The 25417-nt window shown below is 42.5% G+C and overlaps 1 protein-coding gene across 1 annotated transcript in view; it reads right to left on the bottom strand.

Moving 5' to 3' along the window:
* Window positions 1–25417, bottom strand: part of PDE6C (phosphodiesterase 6C) — a gene marked incomplete at its 5' end in the record, with an annotated part of 59336 nt that overhangs the window by 23605 nt on the left and 10314 nt on the right. Inside the window, 10 exon segments of the mRNA XM_082644102.1 lie at window positions 3338–3447; window positions 3844–3951; window positions 4189–4335; window positions 9149–9217; window positions 10667–10810; window positions 11406–11555; window positions 16156–16203; window positions 22866–22932; window positions 23036–23100; window positions 24093–24167. Coding sequence (XP_082500228.1) covers window positions 3338–3447; window positions 3844–3951; window positions 4189–4335; window positions 9149–9217; window positions 10667–10810; window positions 11406–11555; window positions 16156–16203; window positions 22866–22932; window positions 23036–23100; window positions 24093–24167 — 983 coding nt within the window.

The following is a 25417-nucleotide window of genomic DNA, read 5'->3' as shown; positions in this document are numbered from 1 at the left end:
AATAGACTCACAGACATAGAAAACAAACTTAGTTTACCAAAGGGGAAAGAGGGAGGGAGGGATAAATTAGGAGTTTGGTATTAACACACACACACCACCATATATAAAACAGATAAACATCAAGGACCTACTGTATAGCACAGGGAACTATATTCAATATCTTATAATAACCTTTAATGGAAAAGAATCTGAAAAAGATAGATTATATATATATACATATATATGTATATATATATAACTGAATCACTTTGCTGTACACCGGAAACTAACACAACACTGTAAATCAACTAAACTTCAACTTTAAAAAAAGAACCAAATTAAGAAGATGAAATTTAATTAGGATTAAATATAAAGTATTTCAGATCATGTTTGGATTATTATGTCAAACCCCAAGACCCACATTTAAGGAATGACATAAAAACACTGGAGTGGGCTCACAGAAGAATAACAGATAAAATTATATGTATAGAAAATATTATATGAGAAATGATTAAAACAAAAGTTCAACCAGGTATATTCAACAAGGAAAAGAGGAGGGGAAAATAATAATTCTCTTTAATATACGAAGGAATAGTCTGTGGATGAGAAATTATACATATTCTAATAGCTTCAGAGACTTGAACTAGGACTAACAGAAGTTATAAGGAGACCAATTTCAATTTGATATCATGAAGAACATTCAGCCATTAGAATCATCCAAAAATATGAGTCCCTTGTGAGCCATTATAAAAAATAATGGAATGTAGACTAGAGAACTCAGGAAGAAATACAGTAGGGAAGAGGCCTGCGTTGAATGTGGGGCGGGGGAGGATGAGATAAATGCTAAAATTCCTCAAATTTTTTGCTGATAACCACATCTCTTCAGACACAAAATGGAGGTGAGTAAAGGAGACTGAAAGATGAGAGAATTGAAAAACTAACCAAGAAAAGGGGGATAAAAGGAACAAAGAAATCTATGAACCTATGAAAGAATGAAGCAGAAAACAAAATGGCCAGAAAAGTGAACAAAGAGAACAAAAGAACTCAAGGGAATAATAAAAATTTGAAAATGGCAAGGTTTCTAGGGCATTGCCAGAGGGCATAGTCTAAAGCTGGGACATAAGGATGAAAACCAGAAGCCAGGGGCTTAGACATTTTGGAGACAAGAAATCAAACCAAGGGCACAAGGTCAAGCCAGGAAGCTGTGTCCCAACAGCTTCAGCTAACACTGCACAGTAGCCTGATCGGTACCACCAATATGAGAATAATTCAGTCTTATTCAATCTTCTGTTAACTGTATTTACCAGTGTAATGTCTCCAGATCTTTGTGGACTCCTGAGCAATTCCCCCAGCACAGTAAGGGCACATAAGGAGATTCATCAAGAATCATTATGGAGGACAGGGTGCAAAAAGACACTTGATCACAGCAGCTTAGTGGAGCTGCCAAAACCATTACACCTGTGCTAAGGCGCCTGCAGTCAGGAACCCCGCACGTAGGTCCCAGTCCTTCCATCACCACATGTTCTTGCTGTCCAGTTCACAGAGAGAAATGGAAGAAGGTCAGCATGCCCATCGCTGATAAACAGAAGGACCCACGTAGACTCCCAAAGCCAGGCCAAAGCAGAAGTCTGGGATGTGGCCTCATCCTTTCTGCAATCCTGGAGACGGGATGCCACATCCAATTTGGCTATTTCTTTTAATCTAAGGCAAGTTAGATTTGACTGCTTTGAGGCGGATAATAGTACCTCCCACATGGGAGGGCTGTGAGGATTAAAAGAGGCCATGGGTATCAAGTTCTCAGCCTGATCTCTAGCACACAAGAAGTGCTCAGTGTGGTACATATATACAATGGAATACTACTCAGCCATGAAAAAGAATGAAATAATGCCATTTGCAGCAGCAGGGGTGGACCTAGAGATTGTCACACTGAGTGAAGTAAGTCAGACGGAGAAAGAGAATATCGTATGATATCGCTTATATGCAGAATCGAAAAAGAAATGATACAAATGAACTTATTTACAAAACAGAAACAGACTCACAGACTTAGAGAATGAACTTATGGTTACCAGGGGGGAAGGGTGGGGGGAAGGGATAGTTAGGGAGTTTGGGATTGACATGTACACACTGCTATATTTAAAATGGATAACTGGGACTTCCCTGGTGGTCCAGTGGTTAGGATTCCACGCTTCCACTACAGCGGGACACAGGTAAGAATCGATACATGTATATGTATAACTGAACCACTTTGCTGTACACCTGAAACTATCACAACATTATTAATCAACTATACTCCAATATAAAATAAAAAGTTAAAAAAAAAATAAAGGGCTGGAACTCTCAAGACGAAGACGTTGCTTACCCGGAACCCAGAATGGAGATTCCCTTTTCAAGGCAAAGCCTGATTGGTAGAATTGCTGAAGGTGAAAAGTCACTGCTCACAAGGTGCATTTCATTCACTGAGTAAATTTCTTCAGCATCTACTATGTTTCACATATACAATTTCATGTGATTCTCACAGCAGTCTTTAAGATGTCAATATTATACACATTTTGCAGTTGAGAAACAGAATCTCAAATAGATTAAATGATTTGCCCAAGATTCCTCAACTGGGAAGTATCTGGATCCCATAAAACCAGACTCCAAAGCTCATTCTCTCTAAATTGTCTCACTCCCTCTGGTGCCTCTGGAGAGGGGTAGGTCATGTGTCACAGATGAAGATACAGTGTGGCCAAGTCAGATAGAGCTTCTTAAATGTCACTATCAAGGAGTTAGGCTGGCTATGGCATTGCTGATGAATTTTGAAAAGTGCCAATGACACAATAACAGTAATAATAATAATACTTAATAATTATTAACTGCCAAGAGCCAACCATGAGCTGAGTGCCTTATATGCATAGTCTCATTTAATCTTTACAACGACCTTAAGTGTTAGGTACTGTTACTATAATCCTTATTTTCCCGATGAGGAACTCAAAGCTTAGAAAGTTCAAATAACTTGTGAACCCAATAAATCCAAATCTGTCTAAGCTGAGGGCCTGTACCCTTATAATTGCACTTCCTTTCTTGGGCAAGAGAGGAAGATGGCGATGATGTTAAGATGCAAGGTCAGCTGAAGGTCAGTTGGTGGAAGTATAAGGACCAGGGACGTGAGAGTAGTCAGCCCAGGAAGAAATGTTCTCTAGCTTGAGCTGGTGGGGTGCTACCCAGGTGTGTACAGGTGTAAGCCAAAGATCAATGCTCTTTAATGTATGAATTCAATACTTTTGTGAAACAAAGTTGAAAAAAGAAGGAGTGAAGGCGTTTACAAATAAGGCGGGGGCACCAGAACACGTTGATGTGGCCGCATGTGTTCACTTACTTCATCTGATACAAGTTATTGGTGCCTCTGTGGTCAATGTCATGGCAGAAGGCAGCAGCAAGCATGGCAAAGGCTTCAAGATCTGTGTAGTATTTCTTCAGTCTTCCTGTCTAAAAAAAATAGACATATATATTTACTTGGATTAATGCACCTCCGCAGCATGTGCAGTGAGGCCGGCCTGCAATGGAGAAGTGGGTCTGCTGTGTTTTTAGAGCAAGCTGGCTTTATTTCTTGAGGACTGTAGCTCATTCTGGGCAGTTACAAACCCAGCAGGTAACTGAATTTTCCTTTATGGATATAAGGACATGAGTATCAGAGTGATAATTCAGCCAAACGCCCAGAGATACCCACGTACCTGGCATCATCTCCAGGGGGGTTGGGGGTTTATGGGACTGTATCCATGAATTCCAAAATTACTGATCTAAAGTGATGGACGGTATCCATTTCTCACCACACTCAGGAGGGAGATGCACAGGTTTAGGATGATTCACGGGCTCTGTACCTACCATCAGCAAAGTGAACATCGTCTGCCCCACATTGAACCCGTGTCGCCAGTTGTGGTAAGTGACGGCACGGTACCCCTTCCTCACCATGTACATCCATCTGGTGAGAACCTGCCACCAAAGAAGACAACACCACTCAGACTTTGGAGTAGAATTCTAAAGGTAAGAAGGTCTGTGACAACCTTATCTGAAAAGATAGGTTGGCCTTGTTTACAGGGTTTAAGTGGACAAATAGACAAAGTTAATGATAATTTAAAATCCACACTGCAGGGAATCTTCTGAACCACAGGAAATTTTCGTGGAGTACAGCCACAGAATCACAGCATTTTAAATTAAATACCATCTGACCTCTACAGGTACTTTGAATTTCTCCACCACATTTATTTCAAAAAACAGCCGAAGTCCACACTTAATCAGTTCGTGCTCTGTGATGGGGAAGTCGCTGAAGTGGAATTCATACAGGTCTACAGCCTGTGGGTCTGGTAGGTCCTCTTTCTGTTGAAACAAGGACCAAGTGTTCCAGATTACATTCATTTATTTCCTTTTAGTCTCCTATACCCAACATTGGACATAAAACAAAATTACAATAAAAGGATGCCACGTGCAATTCACTGAGCCTCTACCTGCCCGATACTGGGTTACGCCTTATTATCCTCACAACAAACCTACACAATGATCCTCAGTTTCCAGAAGGTGAAACTGAGGCTCAGCTATACTAAGAAGCTTTCTAAGTGATGGCATTCAATTCTAAATCAGACCCCAGTGGCTATTTTCCTTCTTTGATGCAAGATAAAATGTTTACTTGCAGCAGCCTAACCCATTTTCAATACTCAACTTCTTTTTTCCATTCCAGAAATATTCAGTAAACAGTAAACAATGGCTTAATTCGATTCTATCGTATTATCTTTACCTATTCAGTGATGCTTTCCTACTCGTCTGTGAGCTCCATAAGGATGGCATCTGGTCTGTTTTATTTGCTGTCGTATCTCAGAACCTGTAGGGCCTGTCCTATGGAGGTGCTTGGTAAATGTTTGTTGAGTGAATGAATGAATGAATGCCCCGCAGTGTACTGGTACACTTGCAGACATCTCATTTAACCCACCCCCCTGTCAGGATTTAGGACTAGGTGAAAAAACAGTGAATTAGTCCCATGAATATTGACATGGCTTGGGAGTTAAAAATATGGATCTTGGCCTTAAGGAACTTAACTTACTAAAATGGTTACAAAATACAGACCAGTGAAAGGTGAGAGCTTAGAACATTCCCAGAGCACAGAGTCAGTGCCAGGGCTGGGAGAAATTGCAGGCAGGCTGGGGGAACTGAAGGAGGGGAGACTCTGGAGGGCTGTGTATTCAGCTGCTCTGGTAGAAGGCAGGTCAGAGACAGTCCCACGGGAGGAGAGAAGCAGGCGAGGGCTGTGTGGGTCCAGCAGCTGGACATGCAGGAGGAATTCAGTTCAGTGGGTCTTTACTGAGCCCATTATAAATCCTTAATACTGTGCTAAGATCACGTCCCTCAGTAAGTTCAAGGTTTCCCAGAGGATGATTCATGCTCTATTTGTACAAATGTCAACACCAAATGGTGCATGGCTCTTTTAAGTACAATTATGGTTTCTGTTCCCCTAACCCCCGAGTCTGGGCTGGCCCCTCAAACCCTTGCCCTTCTCTTCAGGGAACTTCCTGGTCCTCCTGTGCCCCCTTCTCCTCAAGGCCACTCTCAGATTGTCACTTTAGGCAGAGATCTCTCTCCTACAAAGCTATGGCTTGGAGCCAGGAGACTAGTATTCAGTTCTGGGTTGGTATTAGCTGTTGGGTTGGCCAAAAGGTTCGTTCGGGTTTTTCCGTAAGATGCTACCCAATACGTCAATGTTCTCATCTGTGAAATGGGAATGACAAGAGTAACATTTTTGTCTTTGTTGTTTTAATGAAAAAGCAGTGCCAATTTCATTTGCATGTGTCAAAGAAAATTAGAGGGGATTCAACTCATGGCCCCTAGTAACACTTCACAAAACTCCTTTCTCATAGGACCTCCTGTGTCCTCTGCCAAAGCCTTCTCATCACTTTCTCTCTCTCCAGACCCTCCCAGATTCCTTGCCCAAAGGGGGTCTTTTTCTGCAGTCATTTGTATTCATTCAACAAACATTTATTTGTTCCTATCTGTGTTGTAGGCATTATGGATAAAGCAATGAAGAAAGCAGACATTGTCACTGCCCCTGAAACACACATTCTCGTGGGGAGAGACAAAAAATAAGCACATCTTTTAAAAAATCAGACTAAGAAAAGAATTACGGGGTACGGTGGGGGGTGCCCAATGCCCAGAACCTCCCTGCTGGAGGTCATCTCAGCCCTGCTGTTCCCAGAGTATTATGTAAAGATCAAACGTGAAAATGCTTTTTAACACGTTATCGGGTCAGTCACACTAAAGTGTAAATGTGCATTTCAGCAGGAAACAAAGTAAGAAGTTCTCAGAATTATGACTCCCAGCCCCCATTTACAGTTACGGGTGAACCCATAAAACAATAGTACAATATGGCAATCACAGGTTTTGAAAAACAGCAGTCATACAGCAGTGATACAGAGAGGTTGATAGAAATAAAGGCTTTTGATTCGCCTGATAAGTAGGAACTCTGGCCCCAAAGGCTGGTCTCCCCTCCCTGAAGGAACCCACAGCTGAGGTGGAATGAGGGGGGGGGGGCTGCTGCCACCCCACGTGCCATAACAGGGCGCCACCCACCTGCTGCCTCCCGGCTGGCTCACTCCCTCTGCTCCGGGAAGAAGCCCCTGGGTATCTGATCAGGTCCCTTCGCAGGTCCCAGTGTGCCAGGCTGCCACGGTCTCGTCCCGCCGCCCTGCCAGGCCTCACGGGCTGCTCCCCTCTTCCGCTCACTGGGGCTCCGGCCATACCCAGCTGTCTTCGGTCTCCTGTGTCCCCACGCCCTGGTCTGCACTGTCCTGCTTCCCCTTCCCACCTCCAGCCATCTCCAAGCCCCCATTGTCAATCTCTGCCCAGTCAATTCCTGCTTTCCCTGCAGGCCTCCATGCCATGGCCTCATCTCGCAGTCTATCATCTTCTGTGAGTAGAATCAGGCCCTTAGCCTCCCCAGGGCCCTTGGTGCTCACGCCCTGTGAACCCATTCATTCAAGGCAGTGTCACTGCTTGTATTTTTTGTCTCCCTAATAAACAGGCGGCTTCTTGAACCAGGTAAAAACCAGACCACACTGTCTTTTGCCCTCGAGGCTTAACAGTTCCTTGTATCATAGGACATCTCAGTAATTACTGAGTGAATGAAAAAACAAAACTGAATGAAGGAGGAGGGAATGAGGTACTTCTCTGGGACACCCTCTCCTCATCTCCCATGGTCTGGTAAACATGAGCTGCAGGGCATCCGCGAGTGAACTGAAATGTCCTGGGAAGCAGAGGGGAAGATGGGAGGATGACTTTCCCTACTTCCTTTGCCCGAGTCACTGAACTCCTACCTCAGTGCTTCCCAGCCCAGCAACATGCACCTGCTGTTATACCTATAAGAGAGGACCACACCTTCCCTGAACTGAGAGTTAAAATGCATCCCTGCAGAAAATCATGGTTAAGAGGAGATGCATAAATATTTATGTAGCTTGGAAATTATGCCAATACTTTCGGAGAACCCCTCTGAAATATGTTTGTTTCTTGAGTTAAGTTTTATGCGGCAATGATTTGGGATGAGCTTAGAGCACATTTTACGTTCAAAATAGGCCGTTTTATTGTAAAGCTACTGGTTCTTTGCCCATTTTATTGCTTCTCCATCATAAGACCCTTCCTCCTCTAAATAGACACCTAGAAAATTTCCAACATGTCATGGATGTCAATTAAAGCTTTGTTTTACAAGAAGATAAGTTTTGTTGGGGGTAAATGAGGAGAAGGAGTCTTCTTCTGGGCCAAGTGTGAGAGGAAAGTGCTCAGAGGTAAAGCCAAAGAGAGTGAGAGAAGGAGGAAGAGCCTCAAGTGACATGAAGACATAAAGGTGGGAGCAGATCCCTCAAAAAGGGGTCACAGGCCACTGGCTCTGTGGTGGTACAGCCAAGGGCCAGGATGGGAGGACAGAGCCCATAAAAATGGGAATGTGGAAGGTGAGATATTCAGTACATCTTAGTTCAGAAAGAAGAACACATGTCATGGATTGGAAAGGGGCAGCGGAAAACAGGATGAGGTAGTTAGGGAAGGAAATAAGCATGATATTACTTCAATTTCGAGCAGATTGTATTCAAGCCTCTGAAATTCAAGGTCTAGTGGCCTTGGTAATCCCAGGTTCTTAATTGGAATCCCAGAAGGGCCACGCTCTAGAAATAAGGGCTCTACCCTAGTAGCAAGAGCAAAACTGAAATGGACCACCCCTAACAAAATCTAAAACCAACTCCTTCACCTGCCAGAAGAAAATCTAACCCTTTGAACAGAAAGATAATATCACCGAGAGCCCCTACAAATCTTAATCCACAGTGTCTGGTTTTCAATTTAAAAACTATGAAGTATGCTTTAAAATGATCAAATGACTAAAACCCAAGAGTAAAAATAGACAGTAGAACCAGACATATAGGTGATTCAGGTATCTAGATGGAGAATTCAAAGTCACTATGGTGAATAAATTTAAGAAGATAGAGAGATAAAGTATATTAAATGATGGAAAGTTTTAGCACAGAGTCGGAATCTTTAAAAAAAAGAATTAAATATACATTCTAGAACTGAAAAAGATAATCTCTGAAATTAAAAACTTACTGGATGAGTTTAACAGTTGATTGTAGAACATGTGTTTGGGTGGGTTTAAACAGTAGACACAACAAAATACAGGCTTAATGACTAGAAGAGAAGTTATTTCAACTAGATATAATAGGGGTGACCCAATGGCAACAATAGGAAAGAATTGAATTCCTCCAGGATCCAGAAGGGAAGCTAGCAAGGGCAGATGATAATGGCGCCTCTAAGGGTCTATCTACCTTCTACTGTAATTCTGCCGTGTCTTCCAGGGTGGCCATGCTGTAATCCAGAGCTATTAAAATAAACCAGGCCATGCTACCCCTAGAGTCTGTGCCTGCATTCCCTTATGCAGTAATCTAGTTTAACTATGATTCTAAATTATCTTTGTGGATTGTACTGTAGGGGACAAACAGAAAGAAAAGCAAGGACCCAGAAGATCACTCTGTAGAAGAAATCTCTTTCCTTTTCAGCTTTGAAAGGTGCCAGAGAAGAGGAAACTCAACACTAACTTGAAAAATGAGAACAAGTGTCCTACTATATTTTATTTAAAAGGCATTAAGGATAGAAGTAAAACACTTACCAAAATTGTGACAAGTTGTTTTTCTTCACAGTCTTCAATTACATCTATATTTAACTTCTCTTTAAATTTCTAAAATGTAAAAGCAAAGGAGGTGTGAAATTGCTATGAAGTTGATTTCTATCTGATTCCTTTACTCTTAAAATCAGTTAAAATAGGGGCTTCCCTGGTGGCGCAGTGGTTGAGAGTCCGCCTGCCGATGCAGGGGACACGGGTTCGTGCCCCGATCCCGGAAGATCCCACATGCCGCGGAGCGGCTGGGCCCGCGAGCCATGGCCGCGGAGCCTGTGTGTCCGGAGCCTGTGCTCCGCAACGGGAGAGGCCACAGCAGTGAGAGGCCCGCGTACAGCAAAAAAAAAAAAAAAAAAAAAAAAAAAAAAAAAAAAAAATCAGTTAAAATAAACTAGGTTGTAATGAGTTCCATGAAAGATGCATTCTGGATACAAAGAAGATCTATAGCACTTGATTATGTAGAATTTTCTCTAAAACATAATTAATCTCTCTTTTCCCCCCAAAATGTAACAGTAGCTGTCTCCAAAAAAAGAGAGAGAGGAAGAGGGTGAGGGAGACATCGGTTGTTTGCATGTAGGCGAGAAAAATGAATGGCTTACATCTGTTTTTCTTTAGTTTGTAGCAATTTCCCTTTATTCTCCCCAGACATTTTCATCTTCAACATCTCAAACTCTCAAATCAAATTTCTTTTAAGTCTCAAACCACCCAGCAAAACCAAAACCAACCAACCAACCAAGCCAACAAACAAAAACACCCCAGGAAAACTACATCCACACACACTCCAAAAGCTTTTGAAATAAAGGAATAGAGACAGTGGGTGTGTTCTATTTTCCCTTCATTTGGTGGTGATTAGAGCACTGTTAGCGAATATCTACTTGCTCTCCAATCATCCATGATGCTGATCTTGGTCATGTTTTTACCTTGAAAATTTTAGTGAATTTGATGTGAGGAAAGAATTGAAATGAGCTTGCACAGCTGGGCTTGCTCTCTTGTACTTGTCATCACTATGAGAAGAACATCTATCAGGTAGCTGCTGATCAAGGATGATAGATGCAGAAAGCAAACCAAACACACAGCTTGGAGCCCAGCCCAACCAAGATTAGTTGAAGTCTGGTCAACCCACAAACTCATAAGTGAGAAATAAATGCTTATTGTCATATACCACTGAGAGGTTATGGTTGTTATACAGCATTACATGGCAACAGCTGACATTTTGCTCCCTAGAAATATTTATTTCCTTGCTAACATGCTTGAATCTAGACCTCACTACTCCAGCTCCTACAGAGCTATTTTTAACAAAGTGCTATTCCAACCAAGCAGCCTGGAAATTCAGTAAGGCTCTGTGTACTGTGGACCACCAAGTTCCCCCCAAACCCTCCTTCTTTGTTTCTCCCCTCCTTAGCCCAGGACTAAACCTATTCTCATTTGTCAGACCTCCAGGTAATTAGGCGAACTCCAGAAGCCATGGTTAGATAGCATCTAATGTCACAGGACGAATTCCTCACTTACCAAAATGGACTTGATTTCATCAGGAGTAGCTTTGATGTGGTTCATGAGCATTTCCTGGGCTATGTCCCTTCTGTTTGCTAGTTTATTCATTTTCTCATAGGTGTCAGTATTTAAAAGAGACCATCCAAGAAATTGTGTGAGAGTCTGAAAGAGATAAAATGTGATTCGATTCTCTAAACCTAAAGAAAAAAATTATTTGGAAGTGACAGTTTGCATGCTCTCCTATCAATCAATCTCCCTTCCACCATCAACAACCCAGTTCCTTGTTTTAATCTAAGAAAAAAAAAAGAAAAAGTACAATAATCAGCGCCAGACAATAAAACTGGCTAAGCCCTTGCTTTTCAAAGTGCTCCATGCACCGTGAATACTTTATTAGAGGAGAGGAATTACAAAATCCAGTAGATAAAGCATGACCTGAAAATCAGAGAGGGCTGGAGGTGGCAGCAAGGGTGAGAGGTGATAGAAGGGGAGATGGGAGAAAGGAGAGAGACCTTTCCCCAGTTCCCTAGTACTGAACAGAATTTTGATTAAGCCAAACGTTCACACTTTGGTAGAAAACGGTACAGTTTACGGAAGTCAGGAAACAGCAATGACACAATAACAATATATTGACTGCAACCATGTGTGACTCACGTCTTAATTGCCCTTCAGAAACATCATTCCAGAATAACAAATAATTATGCATCCTCTATTATTTCATGCATTTCATCTACCTCCGTTATTTTATAATTGCACTTACCTCAGTGATGTGTTCATCATACTCATCAAAAGGTTTTCCATCCTTCCTGTTGTAAAATGTAGCTAAGCCCACAATGTCTTCTTTCTTGTTGACAATAGGCAGGGACAAGACGTTTTTAATGACCCAACCAGTCTCATCTACAGGTCCCTTCTACAAACAATAAAGACACTGAGGTTATTTTTTTTAACTTTTTTTTTTGAAATAACTATAGGTACACAGGAGGTTGCAGAAGAAATGTACAGAGAAGTCCCATGTACCCTTTACCCAGTTTTCCCCATGATAACATCTTGTGTCACTGTGGTACACTAACAAAACCAGGAATACATACTGGTACGATCCATGGAGCTTATTCAGATTTCACCAGATGTATATGTATTTGTGCACATGTGGGGGTATGCATGAGTGTTTCTATGCAAATTCATCACATAGGTAGATATGTGCAACCTCCCCTAGAACCGAGATAGAGAACTAATCCATCATCACGGGGCTCCCTTACACTACCCCTTTATAACCACTATAGCCCTCACTATTCCCCACTCAGGTTATTTTCAGTTTAAAGAAAGAATAATTGGGGGGGCGTTAGATGCACAATTCCTATGTTGTTTCAGAACATGGCTAGAACTATACAGCCATAAAAGTGCTGTAGTACATTTAAGTGTCCTAAAACCAAGTGTCTGTATTGTGACAACCCTACCCTCTTCTCTTTGACCTCTCCTGCTCCAGCCCTAGGGATGGGAAGTGTTTACCTGTGTTACCTCAGTGTTCCCTGTTTATTTCTTCTGTCCTCCAACACCTGTTTAGCTAAATTCTTATATTAAATTATCTCTGTTGAAATACCTAGTGTGGTTTCTGCTTTCCTGACTGATCCATCAAGATCGTTTTTTGTTCTGTGGTGTGGTTCCACTTAGTAAACATCTGTCAAGCCCCATGATGTTTCAGGACCGGGGCTAGTTGCTGGGGGTGCAAAGGTGAATAAATCACAGTCCCTAACCTCAAGATAACAGTCTAGTAGGGAATGCAGACACAGAAGTTCAGGAGTGTTTCTCAAAGTGTTGCCCAAAGATCAAGGGCAACAGATTTTTTTCTTTTTAGCTTGTTTCATAATCTCCGGGCATGCATCTTAAATAGGCTCCCCAGGTAATTCTAAAGTCCTCTGAAGTCTGAGAACCATGGTGTGGCACCTGCACAGCATGCAACAAGGCAAAGGTAGCCAAGCACCCATCACGCCAGGCTATTCCTTCTTCTGCCTGCCCTCAGCTTATTTAGTCATCCTCAGAGGCTCTGGTTAAGTCTCACCTCTCCCTTGAAGCCTTCTCTAACTTTTTTCACCCATATGGAACTTTTCTTTTTCAGAATTCCATCAGCACTTCTAGACTTGACCATACAATTTAGCATTTAGATAATTTCCAAATGCTTTGGAACTGTTGATTGTTGTCTCTGAGGCTATTTTCTAATCTTACCAAAGAGCTGTTTCATAAACTGTTAAATTCTACATAAGTGACAGGACAGTGCTGGGCATATAAGGGATGCTCAATAAACAACTGCTTATTAGTTGAAGAGCTTGACTTTATACTTAGAATGAAAAGCAGAGAAACCAAACCTCAATTCATGCTTCTTAATGGTCAAAGCTTTGGGGGAAAGAAAAAGCAGTGCACAGTGGTTCTCAAGGTCTTCATTTTTGGAAAATACTATGAAATATTTATATACTTATATCCTCACAAGGATGAGAGACAACATCAATAACAGAAAATATTACCTGTGTGCAAGGTAAGCACCTGTGTATTTATTTTTAAAAAGCTTCCAAAATAAGCTTTACTGACTGCCTCTGTTTTTTCGGTACATATTCAGTTGTTACCTGTTCATGTTCATGTCTCTTGCTATTAAGTCAGAGCTTGTTCACAGAAAAGTGATAGAAGGAACTTAAGATTTAAGAAAAATAGGACAAAAACTTAAGACAAAATTCTATGTACTTTTCTTCTGTGAATTGGGATCACTTTAATCCATGTTAAATGAAGAGCCCCTTACTCCACTTCAAGGAACACACTGAAGACATCTACTTCGTAATCCCTGGAATCTGTGAACAAGTTACTTTAAATGGGGAAGGCGCATTAAACCAGCAGATGGAATTCAGGTTGTTCGTCAGCTGATCTTAAAATAGGGAAATTATCTTGGATTTTCCAGGTGGACCCAATGTAATTACAAGGATCCTTAAAAGCAGAAAAGAGAGTCAAGATCAAAAATCAGAGGAGGAGATATGACAGCAGAAGCAAAGTCAGGGCGATGTAACTGCTGGCTTTGAAGATGGAAGGGAGCCATGAGCCAAGGCAGCTCCAGAGCTGGAAAAGACAAGGAGACAGGTTCTCCCCCAGATCCTTTAGAAAGAAACACAGACCTGCCAGCACCTTGAATTTAGCCCAGTGTGACGCATTTTAGACTTCTGACTCCAGAACCGTAAGATAACTCAGTTGTGTTGCTTTAAGCCACTAAGTGGTAATTGTTACAGCAGCAACAGGAAGCTAATATGTACACCCTGCCCCCAAGAAACATAGTTTGAGAATCATTGCCTTTGCAGGTTTGTTCTGAGCACAGTTCACTTTGAGTCATTGGTTTTTTCATTAAACTTCTCAGGTGCAAGAGGGACTAGTGAGAATGGAGGTGGGTGCGAGCAGGTGGACAGAATGGGAAGGCCCAGCAGGGTGGAGGTGTGCAGAGGATGGGCACCCTATCCTGAGTCTGCCCTTTGGAATGATCCACACGGGTAATGCCTGTGAGGGAAAACAGAGAGGGAGGCTGAGAGCCCATCAAGATGCAGTCCTGGGCTTCCCTGGTGGCGCAGTGGTTAAGAATCCACCTGCCAATGCAGGGGACACGGGTTCAAGCCCTGGTCCAGGAAGATCCCACATGCCACAGAGCAACTAAGCCCGTGCGCCACAACTACTGAGCCTGCGCTCTAGAGCCTGTGAGCCACAACTACTGAGCCCGCATGACACAACTACTGAAACCTGCACTCTAGAGCCCATGAGCCACAACTACTGAAGCCCGCGCGCCTAGAGCCTGTGCTCTGCAACAAGAGAAGCCACTGCAATGAGAAGCCTGCGCACCGCAACTGAAGAAAGCCCACACGCAGCAACAAAGACCCAATGCAGCCAAAAATAAATAAATAAATTTATTTTTTTAAAAAAGACGCAGTCCTGACCCTGGGGCTAAGGACAGAGGGAAGGATGGAGAACTGGGCGGGAGTGTCTTAGACCACAGTGCAGTTCTGAAAGAGTTTGCCGGGCTGAAGGGGATTCTAGGACCAACAGTGCTGGTCAGAGGAGTCTGGCATCTCCCAGGAACTGGCCTGTGTTAGTATCCCGGCCCACAGGAAGGGTAGCCTCCACTCTGACAGTGGATTTCCCAGCCCAGCAGCCATTTGATGGTCATCCTTCCTACAGTCAGAGACCTGAGAAGCATGTTTTCACGGCCACTACACTGATGCTTCTTAGGGAGCTGGGCAATTCCTATAGGCTGGAGGTTTACCCCAGGTGGGTGCCCAGCCTCCTCTGCGCCGTCAGAGCCCTTGTGTGGCTGCTCCCATGGGGGCCACACGAGGACTTCCCCCCCAAGAAAGCACAGGCCCCCAAACCTCTGAGAGCAGCCTGATTCTTCTGGGCCAGCTCCCTGCCCTCCCTGTTCAGACTACGACTGCTTAAGGTTCAGACACCTTAGACAATCCTTGTCCCTTTTTCCTGCCTGTGCACTCTTTCCTGGAACCCAGTTGCCGTAAACAGAGGGGTCACGGCTGGGCACAGTGTGGTCACAATTAGGCCTTCGGAGGCAAGGCGGAAGGAGCTAGAGCAAACGCCATGTGGTGTCTGCACGCTTCCACGGCAGTGAGCAGAGAGGAGCGCGGAGAGGAAACCTGCCCCGTAACCGGGCGAGTGAGCACAGGTTTCCCAGGCCTGGGGGCCCCTGCTGCTGAGGGTGCACCCCTCACCCCACCCACCCCAGGCCGGCTTCGGCTTCGCCACGTGGGCAGAGATGGGGCTCTGTGTGCATGTCGGGGTGAGACCGGAAGACGGACGCTAGTGGCCCCCACCGGGAAGGCCATCTTCACTCCCGACTGGGGCAGGGCTCCAAATGGACGTCTGCTAAAACAGGACACAGAACGGCAAGGGCCAGAAGGCGGAAAAGGAGAGGTTGCCGGGCCAAATGCCGGTCTATCCCAATGGTCAGGTGGGGAGGGGCTGGAAGAGGGGACAGGTGGGGAGGGGCATCTCTGGATGTTGGAGGAGGAAAGATAAAACCAAGAGTCTGACAGCAGGAGGGGCCCCCAAGCAACACAACAAGAAGTTCCTTTTCCTGATAACAGCGGCAATAAGCCTCCGGGACAGGCCTGAGAAACCTCCAAAGGGCTGAATCCAGGTGGTAGGATGTCTCCAGCTAATCATTCAGGCAGAGACCATTTACTGAGCACCTGTGATGTGCCAGGGCTGTTTTAGGCACTGGGCGGGAGAGAACGCAGAAGTGGCAGCCCCCCACACCCCGAATGCTGGGGTGACAAACACCCTTCTCTCCTCCTCCCTCTTCTCCTTTCCCTGAAGAACGTGCTACTTGGTGGCCACCGGCCCAGCCAGGCTGAGTGGGACATAAGCCTTGCGTGTGCCTCCTGGTCGCCCCCGAGCATAAGGCAGGCTCTGGGGATGGAGAGGGTCAGTGTCGCCCCCCTCCCCGCACTGACAGGAGAGGCCTGGCAGAGGGCAGTTACCTGAAATGTGAAGTATTCATCCGCTGGGGCGTTCAGCATGTTGCAGATCTGTTGCAAAGCAAGAGGAGCCATTAAACCACAAAGCAGAACGAGAAAGAACGCGGGGAGCAAGGGTTTCCTCCCTGGGTCTCCACAGCTCACAGGCAAATTATTCACCCTAGACCTCAGTGAGGCCACATGTGCTAACAACACGCTGGAGGTGGGCTGGGATCTGGGCCCCCTTTACTGGAGTGCTTGCATCTGAGCAAACATCTCCCGGAGCAACAGAATACAGAGAAACTATAAGGGACTAAAAACAACAGTGTGCATGCCCAGTTGGGGCAAATCATGAACGATAAGACACAAAAAGGCCACAAACCAACTGCCACCTCTGAGGTGCCAGGAGCAAAAGCAGAGGACTGCGTGTGATCCCTGCACACAGCACGGCCAAGGGGTGGGCAGACTACTTAAACCGCCCCTCCGGCCCGACCCACCAACCCGCCCCCACCCTCGCCCCTCCCAGGAAGCAAACAAGGGCACCTGTGTCTTGTTTTTGCTCCCTCAGCTGCTGTGAGTGCCAATAAAGCCTCGCCTGAATTTCTCCTCTGGCCTCTTACCAATTGCTCTTGATTAAAGAGTCCAAGGACCTGGGTGGGTAACAAAGTTAGCTTCCCTTCTACTAATTAAGTCATTGGATGACATTTAGCCCCATCTCTGCTCCTTCCTACTCCCTCAGCCTCTAAGGATTCTTCTTCCAAATTCAAAGCAACTAGTTGTTCAGATCAAGGAGAGGAGGAGTTTAAGCAAATAGGCCTTTCTGCCTGGGCAGGTGTGGCAGCAATGCTGAGAAGGCTCTGTTTTCCTTCTTTTTTTTTTTTTTTTTCTGATGTGGGATCCGGGTTGGAAGAAAGTGGCTAAGGGGCAGGAGGGAAAAGCCAGACAGCCTTTTAGGTACGCCAAAGTAAATATTCATTACGAGACATCACTTTAAGTACTAAACACAGAGACTATTGCTCACATCCATAAGGACAAGAAATCATTCCATTTTTGGTCATTTTGGATTATCTTTACATCAGGTCAAATCAACAAATGGGTCTTTTTTTTTTTTAAGTAACAAGCAGTGGATTTAATTTTGGGGGGCGGTTTATTCAAATGGAAAGTCACAAAAATTATAATCATCCTCATCAGTTCACTCAGTCCCGTGTAATTAATTTTTTTTATCTTGATCTTTTGTTAGCACTTTTATGAGTTCATCAGTTTTCCATGAGAGTTCTGAAAATGCTTATTCATTCAGTTCAGCAGTATAGTCAGTTACCAGAAACCTGTACTTGTCAGAGTCTTTTCCATGAATTCCTTGAAGATGAAACCCTTTTATAGGAACATATTTGCAAAAGCATCAGAGTACACCCAGAACTGTCTGTAAATAACAAAAGACTTAAAAATGACCACGGTTAAAGATTTGATGAAAGTTCATAATAATGCAATTGACAAGGAAATTTAGTTATTTCTGAGATATACATTTAAAGTAAGAACTAGAATTATGACTTATAACATTATACCAGAACATATAAGAATTTTAGAAATTTCATGTAATGTCTGAAACATTTATATTAATGTCTTAATAAAAGACAATATCTTTCTTTCCACCAAAATTACATTAGATACTTTATTTTTGTTTGTTTGTTTTTGTTTTTACAGCATCATGATTTAATTAAGGGAGCATATTCATTGTAGAGAATATATTGATGATTGTAAATGTGACTCCTCATTACAGCCTTAAAATTTTTGAAACACCAAAGCACAAAGATGTCAATTATATATCCAAACTACAGGTACAAAACAAATACATGCATTTTCCATGCTCCAAAACTGAGTACACACTGTACTCTCACAGGGAAGGGGTTTACCAATGAAGACCTGACAATAAAGTATTCAAGATTGATATACCAAAATAAAATATAAAATAGGAGTTTATAAAAACAAGTTTGACAATAGCAGAGAGGACCCTTTGCATTTCTGAGCAAAAATGCATTTCATTATATGTACTCTCTCCTAAAATGAATAAACTGGTCACTTGAGAATGCTCTGTTTATTTCTTCTATTATACTACAACATTCTCCATGTCTTTGGGAAAAAAAATATTGTGCAGGATCTGTGGGATAAGCATGCATGTTGATGGAACTGCACAATTGCACTGGTTCTTACAACTCACTTCTAGATAAGGAGAAAGTGTTATTCATTAGTATGGCCCAGTCTTAGCCAATATTCAGTTTGGAAAGACACTGGGTTAAGATCAGAATGATCTGAAATTCCAAGTTCTAGAATTGATGATTTTATATGCCATTGTATTAGCCAGGCATCTTTTCTTTTCTTTTTCTTTTTAAATTTTTATTGGAGTATAGTTCATCTACAATGTTGTGTTAGTTTCTACTGTACAGCAAAGTGAATTGGCCACACATACCCATATATCCACTCTTCTTTACATTCCCCTCCCACACAGGTCATTATAGAGTATTGAGAAGAGCTCCCCGATAAATTAGATACTTTAAATCATAGCATTTTAAAGTTAGAAGGCACTTTAATAATTGTTTAAGCTTTTCTTTTCAAAGATGAGGAAATAGAAGCCCAAAGAGGATAAGTGATTTTGTTCAAATTCATGGGATGAAATGAGAACTGGGACCTCCAGCGAGGGTGCTGGTGGAATCACTTCTCCCGCTAGGGGGTGGGGAAAGCCCTGATTTGTATCATTAACCAATTGCATGTTGTAAATACTCCCACCATGGAGGATTTCAAGTTGCCAACAGTTTAACAAGCTGCTTACCAAATTCCCAAAAATCTACCAATCTGGTGAGTAGGTGAGAGCAGGCCTCTCCATCTAGTGCAGTAACTGTGCCGGCCCCTCTGGCCCAAGGGAAGTGCTTTCTGAGAGTGCTTGAGCCAGGTCTACTATTTCTGTAGAACTCTTACAAAGCCAATGGGACCATCTTTCAAAGTTTTTGTTAGTATATACAGTCTAAGAATTTAAGGACTCATTTGTGCTATCCATTCATTTTATAATCTAATTTGAATAAATAACATGAACTGATTGGCTGAGCATCCTTCAGGTGTGTGTAAAAGAGACAAAAAGCAGTTTAGTTCTCTTTTCTGACCTTTCTATCAATAGTATCTGTTTCGGACCAGGCTTTTCCAGCCTTTAGAGAACATCTGTAGATGGGTCAAGGTCCTCAAGGCCAAGTATTTAACTCAATATTCAAAAATCCTAGGGCTTCCCTGGTGGCGCAGTGGTTAAGAATTCTCCTGCCAGTGCAGGGGACACAGGTTTGATCCCTGGTCTGGGAAGATCCCACGTGCCTCGGAGCAACTAAGCCCGCGCACCACAACGAAGAGTAGCCCCCACTCGCCACAACTAGAGAAAAGCCTGCACACAGCAACGAAGACCCAACGCAGCCAAAAATAAATAAATGAATAAATAAATTTTTTTTAAAAATTGCACATCATTTTTATTATCCAGAAAACAGCATTTAAAGATTCTTGAAGCCCCCATCTCTTAAATAATTAGGTCAACAACCTCATTTTACAGATGATGACATTAAAACCCAGAGAAGTCAAGGGATTTGCCCAAGGTCAAGGATTTGCCAATGGATTTGCTCAAGGCAGGACTGAGTCACGGCACCCAGGGATCCTGAGTCATAGCCCCTTGCTCTCTTCACCAAAACCCACCATCATATCACAACAGTACCCCAGGAATGGCACTGCTCTGGCTAGGTCTGCTGAAATGTTTGGTATCATCCTCTAGACCAGTGGTTCTCATCCATGGGTGATTTTACCCATCAGGAGATATTTAGCAAGATCTGAGACATTTTGGATTGTCATAGCAGGGTGGTGCTACTGGCATCTAATGGGTAGAGGGCAGGGAGGCTGCTAAAAACACTACAATTCAGAGGACAGCTGCCCACTACAAGTAATTATCTCGTCCATAATGTCAGTAGTGGCAAGTTTGGGAAATCCTGTTCTATACACACAAAAAAATGTTTTCAATAGATCCTGCCTTTTGTAAGCACATAGTATAGGGTGACACATTTGGGAGTGAAAGGGAAGGCTGAATAACTCATGAGGACAACAGGTGTAAATGGAGGTTGTCCCATACAAACTGGGAGGTATGTTCACCCCAATTCTGGAGTCCCAGGAAATGGCTCAAGGTCAATTCTCTGAAAATCACTTTGGGAATGCTAACTTGTCTAATGAGCAATTTGGTGAGAAATGCCTTAAACTAGATTTACACCAATTTGCCATCAGTCTTGGGCTACCAGCAGAAAGGATAACAGCAGAGGTGAGGCCAAGGGCAGGAGATGAGAGGTGAAAGGCAGCAGTAAAGCAAATGCAATGCATCTGTGTTAGAACCAAAATCCAGGGGGAAAAAGTCCTCCACAGCTTTGGAATCGACTCTGGCAAGTTGGTTATATGGCAAATTGATGATTTGGCAAATGAACCATTCAGTGAGTTGGCTTTTGATGCATTAGCTCTCTCCAAATTGATTTTTGGACAATAACATGTTTACCTAGGAAACATCTAGGAGAGAAGAGGTGCTTAAAAAGTGGGGCATAATAAAAAAGAATAAAATAATGCCATTTGCAGCAACATGGATGGACCTATAGATTATAATGCTAGGTGAAATAAGTCAGAGAAAAGACAAATATCATATGATATTGCTCATATATGGAATCTAAAAAAATGGTACAAATGAACTTATCTACAAAACAGAAATAGAGTCACAGATGTAGAAAACAAACATGGTTACGGGGGAGGGATAAATTGGGAGATTGGGATTGACATATATGCTCTACTAGATATAAAATAGATAACTAATAAGGACCTGCTGTATAGCACAGGGAACTCTGCTCAATACTCTGTAATGACCTATATGGGAAAAGAATCTAAAAAAGAGTGGATATAGGCATATGTATAACAGATTCACTTTGCTGTAGTACAGCAGAAACTAACACAACATTGCAAAGCAACTATACTCCAATAAAAAAAATTTTTTTAAGTGGGGCATAAATTTCTTTATACCGGCTACAGCAGCTTTGGGGTATCAAACTTAATAAAAACCCTAAATAGAGCCTGGTAGATGGGATGCTGGGAAACCGAGGACAGGGGCCAGTGGTCAAGCTATTTGGCTATTTTGGTGAGACTGAAAAATTGTGGTATCTGTGGATTCAGTTAGGAATGAATTGGAATATTTTGGTCATTACCACCAGGTCAGGGATGACATTTAAAAATATTTCAATTATTAAAAAAAGGGGGGCAGGAATTCCCTGGTGGCCCAGTGGTTAGGACTCCATGCTTTCACTGCCAAGGACCAGGGTTTGATCCCTGGTTGGGGAACTAAGATCCCACAAGCCACATGGTGTGGCCAAAAAAAAAAATTTTTTTTTCAAAAATTTTCAATTATTTTGGAGCAATTTTGAAAACATGACATTTGTTAGTATATATTACTGTTTACTCCTAAAAGACATAAGATTGTTCTCCCTTCTTTTTCTTTTCTTCCCCTTTGGCACGTCTCTACACTAAGAGATCATGTCACCTGGTAAGGCCACCTGGTCCTGTAACCAACTAAGCCCAGAGTTTGGGCATCCTCCTTGAAACCCAGGGTAAATCATCCCCACACAGAAAGATTATCTTGCAGTCACAATAGAATTTTCCTTACTCTGTCACCATTCTGAACCCAGAAATGTTCACACTAAGCAGAGACAAATTTATAACAGTAAAAGAAAAAACACTAGACAACCTAGATTTTGTTTCATTTCTCCTATGACCCTGGGGTGACTCTTTTAGTCACTGTAATTCACATGCCCAGTTACTAAATAATGAAGATGCATGAACACTAACAAAACACAATGCCAACACTAAAGAAGGAACATCTATGCAAATAAATGCTTAAAAAAATTTTTTTAGAAACTTGGGTTTAAAGGGGGGAGAAGGAAAAATGCCAACATAAAGAAACGTTAAAAGCACCGAACATTCTTGCGGGGAGGAATCTTGATGTGAAAAAAAAAAAAAAAAGGACACAGATGGTGGAACAGCCCAACTAGGGAGAGAAATCAGCCATGAGAAGGGAGGAAAGTATGGTCAAGGCCGAGTGGGAAAGCTACAGAGACCTGGTCCTCTGGCCCTGAGGCCTATGGGACCTACCTGAGACCTCTTGTTTGTTGTCTTCCCACCCCTGACCTCTCTCAGCCAGACCTGGCCTACTGTGCCCCCATCCCACCCTCCCCTGAGAGACCAGGGCAAAAATCTTCACTTCATCTATCAACTCACTACGTTTTGCATTGCAATCAGTGGCAAAGTTCTTTCTTTATATATATTTTCCTTTTTTGTCAGTAATTTTCCTTGTTTCAAAAGTCTTGACCAAGGGAACTATACTTGAGATCAAATTAAACCCAGCATGAACCACAGTCATGAACTGCCAAAGGATGTCTGAAATTTATGTGGCTGCAGAATAAGAGGTTGGGGGATGGATTCATCTTTCTCATATTAACTAAATATTTTCTTGTAGAGTTTAGGAGTTTCTAGTTCACTTACATTTGACCGCCAAGATTCCTCTCTCCTATGTCCTGTGCCAAACCTCACCCTTACCTGGTGCATTCTTGCTTTCATAATTGTTCCCATCTCTTGGCTAATAAAAGTTTCATCCAATGTTATTTAAGATTTGAATTTGTTCAATAACTTACAAATCCATTTTCAGCAACATATGTTGGCAACCCACTAATGAGAGTCCAGTGGTCCGCAGGAGGTGTCCTTGAAGAAGATTAGAAGAAAGAAAATCATTGCTATACAGAGAAATGCACTGGATACAAAAATAAAATGGCAACTCCTGCCGCTGCTTCATGGCAATACTCACGGAATGACTCTGATCTCTTCTTTTCCGTGTAAAATGTAATCGATGATTTTATAAAACATGACTTCCTAAGAGGAAAGAAAGAGAATATGAGAAAAATCTTACTTCCCAAAGAAGACACTTTTCCTTAATGAACTTATATTTTAAAATTTAAATAACACCTTATTTCCCAACCACATTTATCTGCATAACATAAATTACCAAACTACTCATGTCCTAATTATAAGCCTGTAATAAGACTAGAAATATCACTGGCCACTTATCTATATGAATAAGCCTATTGAACTAATTTTAGAAAGTTGAATTCAGCCTAACAGCTTCTAGGGGAATCTTGGGTTTTCTTTTAATTTCTTTCTATTGTCCAGAAATAACCAACTAATCACTCCAGTGGAACAAGTCATGGAATTTCTCAACCACAGTAAATGTTTTCCCTTCCCAGCTGTACAGTGCACTTACCCCCTTCCAGCACTTGCTTATCTGAACAGGGTGCCTCAGAAGCAGGATTCGGTGGATACATTGTCAAAGCTGGAAGCAACTTGAAAACTAGTCTTTCTACTTCTTTGGTCAGATGAAGAACCTGAACGATCCATCCCATGCCTTCCCTTTCCTGTGTGCTGGGGATACCGTGGTGGAACAAGCTTCCTATGAAGCTTGCAGTCAAGGGGGAAAGTAAATCTAACCCAACCCTTCCCTGGAGATCCCAGTCCAGGGTGTCAGAAGAAGGTCCTGGGCTCAGTGTGTTTAAAAAACTGTGCAGGACGCTCTGATGCATCCCTCCCTATTGAGAAGCACTGATCCACCAAGCCCTGGCTTCACAGAAAACGAAACTGAGAAGTTAAACAATGAGTGAAGGTGAGAGCCACCCAGCTGGTTTGGGGCAGAGCTGGGACTTGAACCTCAACCTCCTCGTCCAGTTCTCTTTCTACTACTCCAAGTTCCCCCAGGAAGTCACAGGACTAGAACCCAGTCCTTCTTGAGCCAGCGCTCTTTCCTTTACACACGGCCTCCTCTAGTTTTAGCACCTGGTACAGATATCATCAACGAAGATGTCTGCACTCACTCTGCCATCTGGTGTCTTTGGACCTTTATAAGGCTCGACTTCTCCAAGCTTGACTGGCCACTCATCATAGAATTCCTGGAGGCAATTATATTTAAACATTATTAAGCAAACTGTTCCGTGGCCTACCATATCTTATATGAAGGTCATTGGTTTGCATGTTTTATGTTAACTTATAATCCTGGAATTTTAAAGCTCTTTTTCAGCAATACCACTTATGAACTTGTGACTGTGAACAAGTCAACCTTTTTAATCTGTAAAATGGGGACAATAAAATTTATACTATAGGGTCATTGTGTGGATTAAATGAATAATACAGAGCACCTACCCTGACACATAGCTAAAAGTACTTAATAGATAGCAGCTCTTTTATAGACAATTAAACTAAATCCAGATAGGTTAAGAGGCTTGTCCAAAGTCACGCAGAATGGACAAAGTGTTGCTTGCCTCACCCAACATTCAATTCCCCCTCTTCCTTGCTAACAAAACCTGATTATATTTAGTTATCGGGTGGTGATTTGTTCAGGGAAGATGGGCCCTGCACAGCTCACGAGTGGTCTATATAAGGTGCCTGGAATTAGTTTGAGGGCAGGTATGTGGCCTGGATATGGACAGTGAAGGAGAAGTCTTCCAAGGGCCTTCTGAAGAAAGGTTTTCTTTAGATGAAGGGTGATGAGGATGATATTTGTAGGAAATGTCTCCCAATTTTGTCATGTCTATGAACCAGGTCTTGAGCTGCAATAGCCATCTTACCACCACAAGAAGGGACCTCACCAACAATGCTGAAGGGAGCAGAGACTTTACCAGGAAAAAATGAAAAGCACCTGGGACTCTGATGCCTGTATTGAGCTCTGAATTAATCAGCCATAGAACTGCCCTACTTTGGGACTTCTTGTTAAATGAGATAATAACTGTCATGTTACTAAAGATGCTTTTAGTTGGGTCTGATGTTACTTGCAGCCAAAAGCATCCTAACTAATACACTCAGCTAGAAATTCCCAGAGCCAGGATCAGAACTCAGCCCTCCTGACACTTGGTCCCATGTTTATCCACTTAGAACAATTATTGTGAAAAGATAATTTCCAATCACATGAAGAGTAATAAATATAAATGATATGGTATTCATTAGTTATGTTGAACTAAGAGAGCTCCAACAGAATTAATGAAGCAAAATGAGAAATGAGCATTACATTGTGTGTGAGTAATATTAAATATTTTTAAATTTCTACTTTAAAATAATTTTAACTTTTCAGAATATAAATCCTCAAACTGGTAATAAAAATACACTTTATTTTTATGCCCTAATATGTGCTGGACACTATATAGAT

The sequence above is a fragment of the Mesoplodon mirus genome (genome assembly GCF_964341445.2).
Source record: "Mesoplodon mirus genome assembly, chromosome: 2".
In the NCBI taxonomy this organism is placed as follows: domain Eukaryota; kingdom Metazoa; phylum Chordata; class Mammalia; order Artiodactyla; family Ziphiidae; genus Mesoplodon; species Mesoplodon mirus.
The sequence above is the reverse complement of the archived record's forward strand: the minus strand, read 5'-3'. Positions and strand labels throughout refer to the sequence as shown.